General features: G+C 40.8%; 1 protein-coding gene across 2 annotated transcripts in view; it reads right to left on the bottom strand.

Annotated features, from left to right (window-relative positions):
* The window catches only part of LOC143963138 (nuclear receptor ROR-alpha), a 676682-nt gene that overhangs the window by 11113 nt on the left and 645420 nt on the right, over window positions 1–20149 (bottom strand). For both annotated transcript variants that reach the window (XM_077472703.1, XM_077472704.1), the window contains 3 exons: window positions 12288–12677; window positions 10145–10266; window positions 2130–2262 (listed from right to left, as the gene is read on the bottom strand). In XM_077472703.1, the coding sequence (XP_077328829.1) occupies window positions 2130–2262; window positions 10145–10266; window positions 12288–12677 (645 nt within the window). The remainder of the gene's footprint in view (window positions 1–2129; window positions 2263–10144; window positions 10267–12287; window positions 12678–20149) is intronic.

Genomic DNA, 20149 nt, shown 5'->3' with positions numbered 1-20149 from the left:
TGTGAGGCAACAAAACATGAAAAATGCCAAGGGGGTGAATACTTTTGCAAGGCACTGTATATACATTGCTGGTCTCATAATGATTAACCAATGCAAGTCCAGGGCAATTTTTGTTTTATTTTACAGACTCATCAAGAATGACCTAATTTATCCAATCAATTTGAATCCAGTCAGGCAGGCCCTTGCACTACATAGTTTTTGGTAAATCTGAAGGAGGATGTATGATGAGCTTTACACTTCAGGCCTTATTTAATAAACAGTGTAATCATTTAAACACCAAGTGCAGTAACCCATAGCAACCAATCAGAAATAATTTGACTGTATGCTATAAATTCAGACCATTAAACTATTTTATAAATTAAAGCTGAACTAAAAGACAAATACAAAAAACAAAAACACAAATTAATCTCTGCAAAAAAATCTTACCCAAGCTCAACTGCTATGTTAACAGTGTGAAGACAGGAGAGACTGGTGCTCTGGCCAGCTCGTTCACTCTCCACAGCATACATTCATAACAATGGTAGCTGGCAACTCAGAAACTTCTTAGTATAAAATTTTTATTGGTTACACAAATGTGGATACATAATCCAAAGTGCTAATGTGTTTCTGCTCACAAAGCCTTCCTTATAGCATGCTGGAGAAGGCTTTGTAAGCCGAAACATGTTAGCACTTTGGATTTTGTATCCGCATTTGTGTAACCAATAAAGAATTTATACTAAAGTTTCAGAGTTGCCAGCTACCATTCTTATGGACAAATTAATCTCTGTATTAAAGTTGTTGTAAGAAGAAGTCAGAAGGTTTTTTATTTTAATGCATTCTATGCATTAAGATAAAAAGCCTTCTGTCTGCAGCAACCCCCCTCAGCCCCCCAATACTTGTCTGAGCCCACTTCGATCCAGCGATGTTGCAGGAGAGTCTCAGCTGCCCAGGACTCTCCCTCTTCACTGGGTGAGAAATAAACAACGCAGCACCATTGGCTCCAGCTGCTGTCAAAGTAAGTGAGCCAATGAGGAGAGAGGGCAGAACTGAACTGCAGCTCCACGTGTGAATGGAGACACAGTGCCTTGGCTCTAGTGACCCCATAGCAAGCGGTGACCCCATAGCAAGCTAGGCAGGAGGGAGGGGCCAGGAGTGCTGGCGAGGGACCCGAGAAGTGGAGGATCTGGGCTGCTCTGTGCAAAACCACTGCTCAGAGCAAGCAAAGTATGACATATTTGTTATTTTTTAAATGAAAAAAACTGAGCCTTTAGTATCACTTTACTAAATGTATTTTTAAATGTAACTTGTGTAACTTTCTGGATTTGACTTAGTATCAGCCTCTTACAATCCATTGTATAGCAGAGCTTAGACTGGGAAATAGCAGATGCAGCCAATAAGTTGTGCTGCAGTGCTCATGTGCAAGCAAGGGATAGGCTGAAAGGAGTAGAGAGCAAAGTAAAGGCGAAATGATCTCAACAGTCTGCCGCTTCTCCTTTCACTGTTCAGTTACAGTGAGGGGAGAGGACCTGTAAGGGTTATTTAAATGCAGCAGACAAAAATCAGGTCTTTTCTCTGGCTGTTCAATGTTGCAGGGCTGTGTGATTCCCAGGACTGGTTAAATAAACATACAACACTTTTGGTAGCAAAAAGCATGCCCCCCCCCCCCCCCCCATATACATTTTATCTGTGGATTTAACCATTTTCCTGGTTAATAAACCATTAGACCCCTTTCACACTGGGGCGCTTTGCCAGCTCTACAGCACTAAAAACAGTGCCTGCAAAGTGCCCTGAAACAGCCGCTGCTTTGTCTCCAATGTGAAAGCACGTGGTGCACTGGCAGGACGTTAAAAAAGTCCTGCTAGCAGCATCTTTGGAGCAGTGTATACACCGCTCCTGCCCATTGAAATCAATGGGGCACCGTGGCTATACCGCCGCTTTGCGGTGGTTTTTAACCGTTTCTCGGTCGCTAGCGGGGGGGGGGGTAAAAATCCAAAGGTAAATTGCTGCTAAAAATAGTGGCGCTTTACCCCTGACGCACCTCCCGCCCCAGTGTGAAAGGGGCCTTAATAAAAAAGTATGCATTTCAAATGTAAACATTCTGTACATTTCAGCAGTTGACTTCATTGTTTAAATGTCATCTTTGTATTTACCTGCTTTCAGCAACACGATCTGATCATTCTGACACAGCTCCATGAACCCATCAATGCGTTTGGCAAATTCCACCACATACTGAATGGCCTCTGTTATTTTGACTGCACAAAGCTGCCACATCACTTCTCGTTGCTGAAAAGGAAAAAGGAATTGTTAATTCAGAAATCTTCTACACAGAGAGGCAAGAGTCAAGATTACAACCCAGAATGTAATACCTCATTTACTATAAAAGGGGCATCAGCATTACAATTAAAGCCCAACTCTGACATGTCCCTCGGCTCTCGGGTCCCAGCGCTGCCATCCTCACTAAGGGAAACAGGCAGTGGAGCCTTTCGGCTTCACTGCCCGTTTCCTACTGCGCATGCGCGAGTTGCACTGCGCTTTGTGAATGGGACGTACTGTGTTAGGGAACACACAGTTCCCAGAACACAGCGTGCCCCATTACCCAGAAGACAGCGCGGAGGAGGGGAGAAGACCGAAGATCACAGAGGAGCAGGAAGAAGGCAGATTAGGAAGACTGCCTAGCAACAGGGATTTCTGGCAAGGTAAAACATTTTTTTTTTCAAATGTTTTTTTTTTTTTTTTATAAGAATATTAATGCTCTTTTTTTTTTTTTTTTTTTTTTTTTTAGGGTGGCCCTCCACTTTAACTGTGTGCATAGTCTAGGGGTATTGGGGCTAAAAGAGCAATACTGACTTTACTCCTTACTCCTGTTGACTGGCCCTATTTGAGCAACTGCAAGGCCTCCTCTCCAAAACAATCCCAGCCACAGTCTTACCTGCATCCATGAAAAATGCAGGATTAATAGCCTTGCACTGTACACAATTGCACCAAGGGCCTGCCACAGTCCAGGGCAGAGAAAAGAAGAGGAGGGCACTGGAGCCTGGCAGAAGGAGGAAGAATGTAAGTAATACGGCCTCCTCTACCCCTTAGACGTAACAAGCATCTAATGCCTGCAGTGAGGGGGGGGGGGGGGCAACTGAAAGGGGTTCCATTTCTCTCCATTCCAGAGTTGGGCTTAAACTATGGTCTGACAACTGTATACACTCCTGCAAGTCTGGAACTAAAGTAACCCGAATTCTTTACATACATGAACTATATAGCAATATATTGTATTAAACAGTTCTAATGACCCAATTGTAGAGGTCGACCGATATATCGGCCGATATTTGGCGTTTTTTAATTAATCGGCATCGGCCGATTGTGCTGATCAAAAAGGCTGATTATATCTTCAGCTGGACTTGCCTATGACTTCTGTAATAGAAGTCAATGCAAGTTGCCTGAAATCTTCCATGGAACACTTGTCTCCTCTCTGAGCAGTCTGCCAAGAAAAGAGCAAAGAGATACAAAGTTTACACTCATCAATGAGCTGAACTCCTGTGTAGAAGTTCTCAGTTTAACCATTTAAAGACTAAATCTTTTCTGACACTTGTTGCTTACAAGTAAAAATCCTGTATTATCTGCTAGAAAACTTAGAACCTCCAAAAATTATATATATATTTTTTAGCAGAGACCCTAGGGAATAAAATAGCGGTTGTTGCAATATTTTACGTGACACGGTACTTGCGCAGAGGTCTTTTAAATGCAATTTTTTGGGAAAAAATACACTAATGATTTAAAAAAATAAATAAAGCAGTAAAGTTAGCCCATTTTTTTTCCTCCAAAAGTTTTGATTACCTGTTTTTGTGTATTTAATATATATATATAATATCTTATTATTTTATCTAAATTATACATACAAGTGAACTGATTGGAGGTTTGTTTTGTTTAATAAATGTTTAAAATGTAAGAAATTTTCTGCATCACTTATTACTTAAGGCTGCTTTCACACTTGAGCGGCAGGCGTTGACGGTAAAACGCTGCTAGTTTTAGCGGTGCTATACGGTCATTTTAGCGGCACTATTCGGCTGCTAGCAGGGCACTTATAACCCAGCTAGTGGCCGAGGAAGGGGTTAAATGCACCCATGAAACGCCACTGCCAAATCGCATTGCAGGCGCTTCGACAGCGGTGCCCATTCATTTCAATGGGCAGGAGTGGTGGGGGAGCGGTATACACCGCTCCAAAGATGCTGCTTTCAGGACTTTTTTTTTAATGTCCTGCCAGCACATCGCCTCAGTGTGAAACCACTCGGGCTTTCACACAGACTGCAGGGGAGCCGTTTTGCAGGCGCTATATTTAGCCCAAAAGCGCCTGAAAACGCCCCAGTGTGAAAGGTGTCTGTTCGATTTTATGAGATGAAGGGAAAAAAATAAATAAAATCGGCCTAACATAGCGGGCCCAATAAAAATAAAAAAATCTGCATCATATATCGGCCATCAGTCGCCATGATTTCTAAATATCGGCATCGACCAGAGAAAAAACCATATAGGTCGACCGCTACCTAATTTTATCAAATACAAATAATCATTTATACATGAAAAAGAAATCCCAAAGCACTATGGTTTAGCACAATAGACAAAGTTGAGCATCATGGGAAAATTAAGTTCCAAAACATCTGGGGTGCCAAGGTTCGCCATCACTGCTCTAGCTGATTTTGTAGGGTATAAGTCACTGCAGTGTGAGGAGTACGAGTCACTGGGATGAATTACTGGAGTTCCCTAAACAATGGGGGATTTTTCAGCACTGCTGAAAACTAACCATGCTAGTGCATACACGGCCCATACCCAATTGTGTCGCCCCTGTACACCTGAATAGGAGGAGCAGCTGCATATAGAGGAAGTAAGCTCTCCATTTTCCAGCGACTGCAGGAGGAAGATGGAGATTGGTCTCTCTATATACAGCAGCACCCACCACTCCTCCTATTCAGGTGTACAGGGGCAACACACTTGGGTATGGGCCATGTATGCCTCATCTCATCTTCTTTCTGCTGGCCCCCACCCCCCGCCCCGCTTTCTCCAGGCCCAATCCCTTCTCATCCTCCTGAGCTCTGCCAGGGCCCTACCTCCGCTCTCCTGCTGGTGGCTTCGGTTGATCTATTGGGATGGAAAGCGAGGAAGGGGCCAGTAAAATTTTAATTTACAGGACCCTTTTCTGAATGGAGAGTCAGCGATCCATACTGATTGCTGACTCTGTCCATTCATAACTGAAACATATTAAAACTTTGTTTACTGAGCTTCAGTTTGTGAATGAATGGGAAGCTCTGTACAGAGCTATTCATGTTCACTCAGTGCAGCTGAGGCTGCAGAGTAGGAGATTGAGAGCTGTCCTCAATCTCCTTTCTCTGTCTCAAAGGTGAAACATCAGAGGTCTGTTTAGACCCCTGATATAGCAACCAGAGACCCCCAATGGGGCTCCTAAAAAGAATAGCAAAAAATAAAGAAAAATTGTAAAAAAATTATAAATAAATAATAAATAGGAAAAAAATGTAAAAAAAAAAATAATAAAAACGAACGAACAGAACAAAAATTAACAAACTATGGCGCCAGACACGGTCACACAGGTCACACCTGCAACTGGGCCCTGGGGTTTCGCCTTTGGACTCAGAGGTAACGGCCCTGGCTAGGGGTAAGGAGGGCCTTTCATGGTTTCTTGGAGCCTGAAGGTCCTAGTTACGCCACTGCTGTGAGTGTAGGGCGTCATGGACCCCGTGGTGCCCTGCGCTAATGTACAATATTGCAGAGAGGGATGCTGCTGCCATCATTGCTCTCTGCATCACTGGTGTCCACCCAAGGTAGATCCAAAAGAGGGAAAAGCAAACAGGGATTGATTTTCTAAAACTGGAGAGTGTAAAATCTGGTGCAGTGCTGCATAGAAACCAATCAGTTTCCAGGTTTTGTCAAAGCTTAAAAGAACCACCTGAAGTTACTGAAGATTGGCTACTATGCACAGCAGCACCCAATTTTGCACTCTCTGGTTCTAGTAAATCAACCCCAGAGTGTCTAAAACTTAGTCTGAACAAGGACTTACGTGAGCCTCAAACATTTTAAGCTCCTATAACTAGGTATAAATTATGAATCTGCAAACTGACTCTGCGATCCCAGAATTGGGAATGTAGAGAATTCAACCACTCGCTTTTTTCCTTTCAATAACAACTTACACCATTCAGGGAACTCTGCAGAGATAGTGGCGAATTAAGAAAGATCCTCCATATGTCTTAACAAATACTAATGGGAATACACTCCTGGCAGGTTATAATATTTCTGTCCAAGTGGGAGAGTGACATATATATATTAAATATTATGTTCCCAGATTCTCAGAGAGAGCACATTTTATTTTTTTGCACACAAGGCCTCAATTAGTAATAAAGTACCATGAAATTACTTCTAAAATCCTGAAACAGTGGTACAAGGCCATGACCACCCTTAACCTTTTCCCTTGACAAAGTGACCTGTGCTGCACAAAGGTATGCTTTTACACATATTTCTAGAATGCCACCTGGCCATTCTGGCGACCGGTCCTTCAAATAACACTGGGGGTATATAAAAGAAGGGCTTTAGAGTGCATGAGATATGACCGCATCTACAGAAGGGGGACCTTGTTCTGCATGTCTACAGACCCACAGACTTGGGTAGGGGTAAATCACAATAAACATGTAGCACTGCAGGAAGCAGGACCTGTGCATGTATGGCTCAAATATGGCTGCCCAACATACAGTACACATATAAGGACAATTATACATAGGCAACACACATTATTATTGTTATACAGGATTTAAATAGCGTTAACAGTTTGCACAGCGCTTTACAAAATGAGGGCAGACAGTACAGTTACAATACAAATCAATACAGGAGGGATCAGAGGGCCCTGCTCGTTAGAGCTTGCAATCTAGAAGGGAGGGTCAAGTGGAAACAAAAAGTTAATAACTGTGGGGGATAAACTGATGGAGACAATAAAACAGTTGTTAGGTGTGGGTAGGGTAGGCTTCTCTGAAGAGAAGGGTTTTCAGGGATTGTCTAAAAGCCAATAAAGTAGGAGATAAGGGGGATAGATTGAGGTAGGGCATTCCATAGGATTGGAGAGGCTTTGGAAAAGTCCTGGAGGTGAGCATGGGAGGAGATGACGAGGGAGGTAGAGAGCGAGAGGTCTTGAGAGGAACGAAGAGAACGAGTAGGTTGGCATTTAGAGACTTGGCTAGTGATGTAGCTGGGGGCGAAATTGTGGATGGCTTTGTACATAGTATAAAGATTATTTACATTAGGCTGATCGTTTTATGTGCAAGTTTAATACAAAATGGAAAATACTGCTTATACGGTCATAAAAAGACAATGCTCAAAAAACAAAACAAAACAAAAACATAAGTTCAATATGGGAATAAAAAACCTTTGCTCTGGCAGAATGATATTTGCAGGGTGACGCAAGCCCTCCCGTTTCTACAAAGGACATTCTGAACTGGCACACTGCTTGGAAGCCAATACCTCAATCTGACACTGCCTGTGTACTCAAGGGGAGTTATTCTGGGTTATAATGAATGCTTTCATTCACTGCTTTCTTTATCTCCCTTCCTCTGCCCTATTCCCCAGCTTCTCTATGTACTGGATTTTCTTTACGCGATTCCTGTGTGAAAAATGGTAACGAAAATTCAGTATTATTCATGTGCAGTAATTCAGTATACAGCAATGTATAAATAGCCAATGCATAGGTTATAATGTATTAAGGAGGGCTGAAACAACTAATCGATTAATCGACAACTAATTACTATTTTCATAATCGATTAATCTACCAGTAACATAATGGGGTTAAAAAAAAAACAAAAAAACAAAAAAACTATAAAATTAGCCCTTATAGTACAAAAAAGAGCAAATAATCGTAACTGTAAATATTGCCTTCACAGTTCTACAGTAAGAAAAAAAAAAATGAACCCCTTACAGTAGTGATTATCTGCTTTTTTTGTACTATAAATGGCTAATTTTTGTTTTTTTTTAACTCCCATTATGTTACTAAACCTCTTAGACCTGGTTCACATCTATGTGTTTTTTGCAGACATGCACTAAAGTTAATTTACATGGTTTCCTATGGGACATGTTCACATCTATGCTCTTTTTCAACCGCTGCGTATTTGGAAAGGGTCAGGGACATTTTTATTTTATTTTTATTTTTTTAAAGCAAAACTGCTTTTTTGATTCAATATACTTCAATGAAGAATCTGCAGAAAAGCATGTAAAGCGTTTTTGCAGCAATTTGCATTTTTTTAATTGCCCAACAAATTGGCAAAAAAAATGCATAAGGCAGGCGCAAAAATCAAAATGCACAGCAAAAGCACTGCACAAACAGAGCAAAAGCAATCTGCATAGGTGTGTACTGAGCCTTATTGCTGGCAACATGGATTACGTTTCAGAGGAGAATATTCCAACGAAAAATCTTTGTACATTCGCTGAATGAAAGAATGTTTGAAATTTTCACTTGTTTTTAACATTCTGTTTTTTAAATGAATGTAATTTGTGAATGAAAACCCCATACACTGGCTGAAAATTCCTTTAACCAAATTTTCCCATCACTGTGGTTGAAAACAAACGTCGATTTGACCCCATTAACAATTAGAAAATTGAACGAATGTTCTTAAAATGCCATTTTTTTGACAGAAGACATCTTTATAAAATAAATAAAATAGAAAAGTTTTATTTGATTCTGATATTTACCAGATTCACCCTTTAACCACTTGCTGTCTGCGCTTTAGCCGAATGACGGCTACAGCGCGGACCTGAATTTCCGGGAGGCCATCATATGACGGCCTCCCCTTTGCATGCTGCCCACACGTCCCCTGCAGGGCGTGTGCTGTGATCACTGAGTCACGAGACTCGGGTGATCACAGATCCGAGTAAGGGGCTGATCGCGGCCCCTTACCACGTGATCAGCTGTCAGCAAATGAAAGCTGATCACGTGTGTAAACAAAAGCTCGGTAATCGTTTTTTTTTCTCCTCGCTCTGACAGCGCGAGGAGAAAGACAAAAGCCGATCACCGGCTTATGTGTAAGGGGCATCGGTCCCAAAGAGGAAGGAGGCACATCTGTGCCAATCAGTATCCCCTGCCAGTGTCACCTGCCAGTGCCACCTATCAATGCCCATGAGTGCCACCCATCAATGCCCACCAGTGGTGCCAGTGTAACCTACCAGTGCCAATCAGTGCCCATCACTGCCACCCATCAGTGCCACCTATTCGTGCCACTTATCAGTGCCACCTATCAATGCCCTTCAGTGCCATCCATCAGTGCCGCCTCTCAGTAACCACCAGTGCAGTCTATCAATGCCCATCACTGCAGCCTTATCAACGTACATCAACGAAGGAGAACATTTTTTTACCCGTTCGCAAAATTTTATATATAAAAAAAAAAAATATATATATATATATATATATATATATTTTTTTTTTTATTTGGTCTTTTTACATTTTTTTTAACAAAAAATAAAAACCGCAGAGGTGATCAAATACCACCAAAGGAAGGCTCTATTTGTGGTATTTGTTCATTTGGGTACAGTGGTGTATGCCCGCGCAATGGTTATTCAAAGTGCGACAGCGCTGAAAGCTGAAAATTGGTCTGGACAGGAGGGGAGTTTAATTGCCCAGTAAGCAAGTGGTTAATAGTATATACAGTATATATCCTCTAATAGTATATACAGTATATCTCTGTCTGGTATTCTCAGAGTGGATTAGATATTTTGCTCCCTTGCCATATAGTTGGTTATTTATTATTTACTACTGCATAGAGATATTTAAGAATAAAATTGCTTTTTTTAAAACTTTACATATTAACTAAATTATACACCACATTTTTTTTAGGGTTATTAACTGATTAATCGAAAAAAAAAAATTTGGCCAGCTAATCGATTATAAAATAATAGTTAGTTGCAGCCCTAGTATTAACAAATGCATTACAGATTATCAAAATTCTGCATTTTTCTTTCTCATTACAAAACAAGCTTATCTGCATAGGAATGCAAAACAATACTTGCCCACTGATATTTAGCTACAATCAGAAGAATAAAATCACACATCACTGAAAACAGGAAACATATTTTTGGATTATTTTTTAATTATACCAGAACTCTAAAATGTAGCAGTTATCAGAACATATTTTACCTTGCTCTGATAGTTTTCAATCTCTTCCTGGAGAAAGGTTTGCCATGTTATCTGCTGGAGCTCTTCACGTAAATACTGGCAGGTTTCCATATGGGATTTGGAGATGTTCTGAGCAAGATGTTCTGTGGATGAGAAATAATAGCAATCAAAATGTCAAACTGCAACCACTGCTTTTTGCAAATGAATGGGTTAAAAAGGTCAGTCAATGAAACATGCACCAATCCAGAATCTAGGTTGTTTTAGAAAGTTACAAAGATAAAAGTGAACCTGTACATCATGTAAATTTTAAAAAGTAAACTCCTGCCTAAAGGCCAAGTAACATTACAGAATCTATTTACGACTTAAAAGTAGTTGTACAGGCATTTTTTTTTTCGTTTTTTGTTTTTTTAACCTTTCTTAATGCACTCTCTGCTTTAGAGTAAAAAAACCTTCTATGATCCGCCCCCCAACACTTGCCTGAGCCCAATCCCAATCCAGCGCTGTGCCTGCTGCTGTCTGTCAAATCCAGTGCGGAGGGAACTGCACTGTGTGTGTCAACAGATGTACACATCCTGGCTTAGAGTCAAGCCCACATGAATGCCCCCGTAGCAAGCAGTTTGCTATGAGGGCAGTCAGAAGAGGGGAGGAACCAGAAGCACCAATGGAGGACTCCAGAAAAGAAGGATAAGGGCTTCCCTGTGCAAGACAATTGCACAAAGCAGGTAAGTTTGACATGTGTATTATTTTTAAAATATTGTAACTTTATAAATCACTTTAGACGCACATTATCCAATGGTGTTGCATAACCCATTGAGATATTTCCCTCTAGAATTCCTCTACTGCTAGCAATCAAGATTGTAGAGAGTTTCAGCCAATGGGGAAGCAACTTCCATTAGGTAAAGTGGTAGCTGTAATTCAATAATTCTGCCCCTGGGGAGGTGCAGAATGATCGTGATATGGCTGCAAGAGCAGGCACCACAGGATGCCCACCCCTATCCAGAAATGCCGCTACTCTGATTTGGCTTCAGATGGTTACTGGGGCTTCACTTTTCCTGACTTCATTATTAAAGCAGAACTGAACCCTCAAAAAGTACTCAACTCCACATTCCAATGATGCAGTAGTTAAATCCCTTGAAGATCGCTGTCATCTTCTCCCTGACTACTTCTGGTTGCCAGGTCTTTGGCCTTGAATGGCAGGTGGGGGCTGACGTCATCGCATGCAAGTACACAGGTGAAGATGCTTGCGAGAGACCTTGTTAATGTCAGATTGTTGGAGCAGAGGTATTTGTGGCTTTAGTTCCAATTTAACATTGTACGTGGGGGATAGAGGTTGGTGGGGCTTGACCATGAAGTGAGGAAAATCAGGCATCGGTAAGTAAAGCACAAATGAACCAAAGAGGAGCACAGAAGGAGTTTCTAGATAACAGCAGCAAACATCTTGTTCTGTCTGTGAATCTATGTGGGCATGTAAAAAAATATTTACAACACAATAATGGATTTCATTGCAAGTGTAAGCAAAATGTCAGATTGTTACGTCTGGAAACCTGAGGTTCAAACTCATTTATAAGGAATAAAAAAAGGCTTGCAAACTAATTAAAAATACGGATCTAAACTGAAGAGTTCCCCGTAACTTACCCATACCGTTACAACTTCACAGAGAGCCATGCCATTGGTTTGTTGTTCTTCTGGTCACAACTGCATAGATCACTTTTATTCATTTATTTATTAATTTGGAGCCAGCCTTGGTATATTATATGTCAGTGTCAAATGTGACTGATATATTACAAATCAGTCTATCTATAGAAAGGACAAGTCACTTAAACCCTAGCTGCTCATTCGTGACTTGGCTTTTCTCTTTTCTATGTATAAGCAGAATTTATTTTCACATTATTCTTTATAAATGTTCAGTAATATATGTATGAACGTGAGCTGCCAAATGTCCAGAGTCTTGAGAATCCTAATCAAACCAATTACAAAAACAGACAGTGTTCCAAAAATGAAATCTTTTTTTTCCCCTTCACCACATTGTCGTCCTAAATATAATTTCCATTTTTGACAGCACCCAAGGCACAAGGCCAATAACAGGACTATAGAATAGAGTTTAAAACATGATGACATTTCGCACATAGGCATCAATCCAACAGTTATTTCCAGTGCAACTTACCAAGTTCGGCCATAGATATAGTTGGGGAGGCCTCTCCGTTAGTAAATGAGCAGTATGGGAAGAAGGATGAGGCAGGTGTATAGTCTGGTTCAGGTTTGATGCCATTAACATCCAAGCCGGACTGATCTGGGGATGGCTGGATATCTAGGTAGAAGCTGCTCACTGCTGACTCAGTCTTGCCTTCATCAGGCGTGTGCCCTTCCATGTATCCTCCCAGGTCATCTCTCAGTTCTGTGAGCCCATTGGGGGTCAGACCATATCCCACAGGAGTTAGTGGCTCTGCCTCCCCTGGTTGCTGCTGGTGATCCCGCTGCTGCTGCATGCGATGTTTCTGCACTTCCGCATATAAGCTGTCTCTCTGCTTTTTAGACATGCGACCAAACTTTACAGCTAGGGGAAGGTAAAAATCAATAAAGATGAGAGGGAAAAAAAATAAAAAAATAAAGTTGAGTCTCATTATTTGACTAACATACAAAGCTTTCAGCATTCCTTTTAGAACATTCCTTTTTTACAAAATGCTCACTTTTGTGCTGATCAACATCTAGTGCCGGCATACGTACTACATGGTATGGTACAAGTATGCAACATCACCATGGCAATCAAGTTCTAAAATATTTACAGTATAGTGCTTTGTATTTATTTTTATTCATTAATATACGTATGTCTAAAATATAAAATACTGTAATATGTTTCTTTTTTATAGTTATATAAATATCAGCTATTGCACATGAATATTTCATATATACTATTTCCTGCCAGTTTTAGGCATGCTATGTTTGTTTACCTGGTTAATCTCAACTGCTTTGCTTAAAAAGGTGATTTGCCTGCAATTCAGGTTTAAGTTAAACTCCAAATACACAAATGAAAAACATAATATGGGAGCTGTATTACATGCTAAAGGATTTGTATTTCTACCCTTTAATTCCTGAGATTTATACAGTTTTTACAGCCAACGAGGCCAGGACAATGACACCACATTTCTGGTATAATAAAAATAATAATAATAATAAAAAAAATTATATATATATATATATATATATATATATATATATATATATATATATATCTCAAAATAATAGATGGAGAGGGAGAATGAATGATCAGATTGGGGTGCAGCTATTTGGAGGCTACCTAGGTTCCCAGGTCAATGTAGCCCCCAAAGCCACCTAGAAATCTGCCCTCCCTACTCTGTATTCTCTTCTTTTTTTCTTTTTTCACATTGATATAGGTTCTCTGTGTCAGTGCCTAGCTTTCTATGCCTCTACAGACTACAACGGCATTCAGAAAAATGTTTGGATTTTAAAACGTTTGAGGACCTTCTGGGACCAGGATTTAAACCTGGGCAGATTTCGCTCATCTCTAGTTAGAATAATGCGCTGCTCCCTACTAACTATAGCAAAGACAAAATGTTACAGAGGCTAGTAAAAAGCCAATGTAATGGATCTGGAAAATTATCATATCGCTTACTAATTTGTATGTATTCATTTGGGATTGAACTCTGGTCAGTACGTCTCCCGAATAGAACCTCGATGAATTGGCCTCAGGAACCCATTCTTCACAGTAATAGCTTTCTTTAATTACAGACACTGCCTGAACTGTGATGTACTGCTACAGCCTATAACAACCAGTAGAATTGTAGCTGTTAATTGACTGATTTTTGCCAAAACAAGGGAAGAGGATTTCTAAAAAGCAGCTACAAGTTGTTGCACATAATTCATCTCCCCACCATGCTATTAAAACCTTTCACTCTGATGGCAATAAACACAATTTCCAGGAGCACTAGAAATGCTGTGTCTGCTTGGAAGCTCTCAATCAGTAATGGGCATATCCCAGTCTCTGTAGTAACATTACCTGGTAACAGGAAAACAACCTCCCAGCTCACGTTGAACACATTGTAAACATTGACAAAATTGGGCAGACTACTGTTACACAACACACTGCCATCTTTGCCCAATGAAGGGCTGCTTGTAGTAGTGAGTACTGCATGTCAATAGCACATGCAAACTACTGCGGAATCTCTACGGTAACAGAAAATGAAGGCAGGACTTGCAGGGAAAAGTAGAAGGCTGAATATACACACACACACACACACACGTGAAAGAAGGACCTGTCTAGAGGAAGAAATAAGCCTGGAGTTGTACGCTCTACTGGAGACTTTAGAAGACTTCTAGCTGTTGTAGTAAATGGTCAGGTATACTCTACTAGTCGCTGCTGGCAGAAATTCCTTACCAGTTTAAAAGGACAAGTTCACCTTTAAAAGGAGAAAAAAAAAATGACATGCATTATTTTTTCCCACAAGAGCCTGAAAGGCATTACACCTGTGATCAGTGGATCACAGGGGCAATGTTAAGCCTACTCCAGCTTTCTGCCTGTACCTCTGTATGGGCTTTCAGTTAGAAAGCTGGCGGGTCATTGGACTAGGAGTTTTCTCATCAGCGCAGTCGCAGTCCACTGAGAACTAAAGCCATCTTCCGGCTGCGTGGGCAGATGGAACTTGTAGTTTATTCATTCACAGATCTCTGGGGATGAATGATGCGGCTGTGTGGGCAGAACTCTGGGGGTGAAAAGCAGGTGATTGGGAGCATGCTTCATACCCTAAATACAGGTGTAACATGTTCCTAAAGGTGAACCTATCCTTTCAAGAGAAGACTGTAGTAAGAGAAATTAGTAAGCTGCCATTGCCAACCTCCTTCTGAAAATGTTAGTTACCGGGATCTCTCTAGCTTCAGTACTTTCCTAGTCACCACTCTATTAATTATGAGCCAATAAAGACAGAACTCCTGACCTGCATGTATTTTTCCAAGCCAATATCACAGTTTTAATGGCTTCACTGGATCACTTCGACAGTCAGGCAGCTAAAACCTTGTTAAGAGAGATCAGCAATGGCAACCTCCATATTTCCAGAATCACACCATATACTAGGTACCAGGAGAGCGTAAAATGTAAAGTATAACAAAACACTTGAATCATACACTGTATGCATTGTAAATGTGGGCAGCTGAAGCCTTACACTGTGTGGGAGGGCATTACGTATGAAATGCACTGTGCTGGTGTGTTGCAGTGGACAAGCTACTGAAATTCTCAGTTGATTAAAAAAAAAAAAAAAAAAAAAAAAAAAAAAAGGAAATCGTGCTCTCTTGTAGACGGTGAACAGAACTGACGGTTAGTGCCCCAGGCTGTACTGTGTGTGTAGCTGGTTCTTCCAGTCGGTAGACTGGATAATGGAAGAGCTACAGTATGTATTGTTGTGCAAGAGTTAGCCACACACATTAAGATTTCAATAACTCAATAGATTCCCTTAGCCACGTCGAACAGTGTAGACAGAGGAATCTTCCTTTCCTGTGATTGTTTCTGAAAGCCACTGCTCCCACGTCTGTTATTATACCTGAACAGTGATCTAAATGGCTGCAGTTAAAGTGGTTGTAAAGGCACAAGTTTTTTTATCTTAATGAATTCTATGCATTAATATAAAAAGCCTTAAGGTACAGAGTGCCTTCCTTTGGGCGGTTAACCGAGCTCTGATTTACTTTGTCACACTTGCTCTTTACTTGCTCACAAACCCCCCGCGATTTGGTCAGTGTCATGCGATTGCCGAAGCTGCTGGGAGGTATGGCTCTACTGGATGCTAATCTCTATCATGTGGCGTGTCACCTTACCAGAATATTGGATTGGTGCCCTGGATTGCTCAAACAGTGGGTACAGGTGGAGGGAAAAGTTTCCCAGATATCGCTCGATTCCGTGTTCTGGTGTCATAAGATTCTTACCCACCCCACTGTGGGGAAAACCTGGTGTGTTTTTGCCAAAATCTCCCATTCTTTCTCCATTGCGCCGGATCAGTCACCGCTCACCCCTATTGTGGGGAACTCCGCTTTCAGTCCTGGTCTCCAGGAGGCAGGATTTGAAAGCTGCAGGTTTGTTTGTATCAGGCCAGGCACTTTTTAGCATCTGGACAATGGATTACAGACAGCAAATTATGGCTGGCCAAGCCTTCACAGGTCTTTTATTTTCGCAGAAATTACAGTTGGCCCATTTCATTGGCTCTCCAAGGATGCCTTTACACGCCCCCTTACCACGTTTGAAATCCTTTGTACAGAACAATCTCCGCTGCGCCACGCAGTGTCCCAGACTTAACGTTTGCTGGTGTCCCCACATCAGACTGCCATATTTTTCCAAATGGGAACAAGCCTTAGGGCTGAGCTTTACGGATAAACAGGTGGAAAAAATTCTTCAGTTTTCCTATAAAACTTATATTTGTGTGAAACACCAGGAAACTGGTTTCAAGATCCTGAATCGGTGGTACAATACACCCGTTAAGATTCATAAGATGTTTCCTCAATGCTCAGGCATTTGTCAGAGATGTGGAGAGAACCTAAGGAACCTGTGCTTTTTCTTCTGCATCACCACTGTTTCTCTGGCAAGGCTTACAGACGCTCCATCTTGCCACTTCTGATTACCGTGGCGAATAGATGCATCCCGCTCTTTTAGAAGAGGGCACAGGCACCACCCACAACTGTCTGGTTGAGAAAAGTAGCCAAAAACAAATAAGTTGGAGGACCTAGTGGCTACTGAGAAAGGCCTCCGCGATTAATTCCTCAAAAAACGGTTCTACTCGCACGAATTTGTATACTCTGAAGAATACAGGGCCTTGTTGACTTAAGATTTTTAAAAACTGAGATGGTACCGATGGGCCTCCTAGCTCTGAAGGAGTTTTAACTGGACCCTCTTCTCATCCCTTCCTTTTATATGTTATAATCCTTTCTCCTTTTTATATTTTTCTGTTTTCCTTTCTTTTTTTTTTTTGTATTTTTACTGACGGTGTTCACTGTGCTAAAACAAAACACATGGGGTACAGATACTTTCCAGTATTGGGTTTTCCGGGATGTTCTTTTTACACTTGCCATTCCATTAGGTGACAGAAATTGCATTACAAGTGATGTGACTTTTGTGTTATCTGTTGACATGCTTGTCAAATGGTTTCTGTACTTATCGTGAAACATAAAAAAAAGAATTGGGGGAAAAAAAAAATGGTAAAGCCTTCTGTGTGTAGCAGCCCCTCCAATACATAATACTCTGCCTCTCCCTTCTGATTGAGATACAGCAGCGGCGCCACTGGCTCCCACTGCAGTCAAAGTAATTTAGCCATTGAGGAGAGGGAGGGAGCGGGGCTGAACTGCGGAGCTGCGGGTTGGCTCGTGTGTCCCCATAATAAGCTGCCTGCTGTGGGAGCACTCAACAGGAGGGAGAGGCCAAGAGCACGAAGAGGAAGATCTGGGCTGTCCTGTGCAACCATTGCAAGGAGCAGGTAAGCAGAAGATGTTTTATTTAATTTTTTTTACAAAAACGCTTTACAATCACAATTTAAATGTTTGGCCGATACATTTCCACCAGCCTCCTTCAATTTACAGATTGCAGCTGGTTAAGCCAGGTGGTAGCAACAGGAATCAGGCAAAACTAAACCCCATATGGACAAATTTCTCTCTTTTAGCTCTCCATTGAAACTAAACAGTGTCAATGGAGGAATCGCCCCTACTGGCTATTGTATTCAGACAACCGCTGTTTGAACACCCAAACAGTGACTGCATCTGAAAGGATGTAGCCACTCAAACAATTTTCCACCCAGCCCTGACTCCATCGATTTTTTTTTTTTTTTAAATCAAGGTTAGGCAAACTGAGCGGTGCCAACAGGGCCATCACAGATCCAATTTTAAATGGTTCAGTAGGAATCAGATAAAATCGGGGCTGTGTATTTAAATTGAGCCCATAAAGAGAGAAACATATCCAATAACCATCTCTAAAGGTGCTAGTGCCAGACTTACTACCTGCTGAGTCACTAACCTGGCAAAAAGTATGCCACCAATGAAATGTCTTAAAGTGTTACTAAACCCACAACAGTAAAATCAGTCCGTATATGCGGTAAAGCATGCTGGTTATACACACTATAAAATCTAAGGGGTCAATCCTCTGCATTGTATAAAAAGGTGGTTTAATCCTCTCTTCTCTGATCCTCCCATTGTTTTACTGTCCCCAATCCATCTGCTGGTAGTACAGAGTCTTGGAGGCACTCTGCACATGCTCAATTTGGTGTGTACTGCTAGAGATGTTTTATTTTTTTGGGAGGGTGCATGTGATCAGCACTGTCCAGAGGGTAAGGGGTCATGCAGCCACATAGGACTGTCAGAGGAGAATGAAAACTCCTCCTACAAGATTTAACCAGTGCTCAGCCAGACACTGATAGAAGTCACATGACTGCTTTATACTGCGGATATGAAAAGGTATTTAGCAGTTTAAATTCACTAAAATAATTGCATTTCTGTCTACTGTGAGAGACCAGATATAGTGAATGCAGGGTCCTGGGTTTAGTAATGCTTTAAGTACCGTTCTGCATACTTGTTCCAAGGTAATGACTTGCTATTTAGCGACCCAGAATTAGGAAGACAGCCCTTCAGCCTGCCCTCCACAAATAAGCAATGGCAGCTCCCATATGTCTTGCAAATTCCTTCAAGGTACGTTAATAGTTGGAATGTCATGGGTAACATCTGGTTATAATGTGCACAGTATAGGTATGTAATGTGAATAGACTAAACTTTAGGTTTGATATCATTTGTTGCTGGAGTATTAGGAGGGCAAATCCTGAGAGTTACTTGCAATTAGAGTTGGAACAAGACAAAGAATCATGCAATACTTGAGTACAAAGTGTCTGTACCAATATTTCATGTACTTTAAATATATGCTAATCGTTCTTTCTGAATAGGCTAGTTATTATACGTATGAGCGTATACTCATTAAAATTACGGGCTCCTATTTTTTGGCTCAGTCTCCTAACTTTCTCAGAAACCTGTCCATTTGGTTTAGTAACAAAGAGGCACCCCCCAGTATAGGTCTTGGGCTTTCATAAGACACAGATGTGTAATTAGATAGATCAGATATAAACCATACACTGATAGTACTGCAGTAAAACCTAATGATGATTTCCAATGGAAATTATTTTATTTTTTGGTTTAGACAGCAAGGAAACCTGTCCAAAGAAAATCCAGAATATTCAGTTTTGGAGTTTCTTATGAAAATACTAGTGGCCTCAAGTCTAACAACTATTAGTCACTGACCTGGAACAAGCATGCAGATCAGAAAAGTCAGTACTGCAGATCTGCATATTTGTTTCAGGTTATTGACTCAAAAAGAACTTAAGCCACTTGATCAGCAGGACAGCAAAGGGACTAGTATTTTTTAGAAAGACAGATTACTAACTACTTGGTATAGGTTTCCAAGCCCTTCAGACAAAAACAAGATGGCAGTTGGACTTCATTTTGATAAAAATCTATTGGAGAGGAGAATCCTTTGTAAGGCCTTATGCACATTTTACAGGCATATGACATTTTTTTCTGCCCTAAATAACCCTCTATATTAGACGATTATGTGTGCATGCAAAAAAAATAAAAATAAAAATGATATATATATATATATATATATATATATATATATATATATATATATATATATATATATCGCAATCAGGAGGAAAAAAAACACCAGGCGCGTCTAAACGCCAAGCACGTTTAACATTTGAGCGTTTATCAATTTCAATAGCGAGAATAAATTAAATATTCTGGCCAATTAAATTAAATCCCAAATGCTTGACGCGCCTGAACGTGTCTAAACAAGCCTAAACACTCTTTAAAAATGCAGCTTTAGGCGCGTTTTTAATTGCCGCTTTTCCCCTGTCAGGAGAAAAGAATCTAGAAGAGTCTAGTGTGCATGAGGCTTTACTGGATGGGGGAGCTGCACTCACACAGGGATTTCTTGGGGCTCTAATAAAGTTTGTTTCCACATTCAACTATGCAAGATGTTTAAATTACTGAGGTTGT

The sequence above is a fragment of the Lithobates pipiens genome, unplaced genomic scaffold, assembly GCF_037356315.1.
Source record: "Lithobates pipiens isolate NorthernLeopardFrog02 unplaced genomic scaffold, aLitPip1_a1.2 Scaffold_8, whole genome shotgun sequence".
Lineage (NCBI taxonomy): Eukaryota > Metazoa > Chordata > Amphibia > Anura > Ranidae > Lithobates > Lithobates pipiens.
The sequence above is the reverse complement of the archived record's forward strand: the minus strand, read 5'-3'. Positions and strand labels throughout refer to the sequence as shown.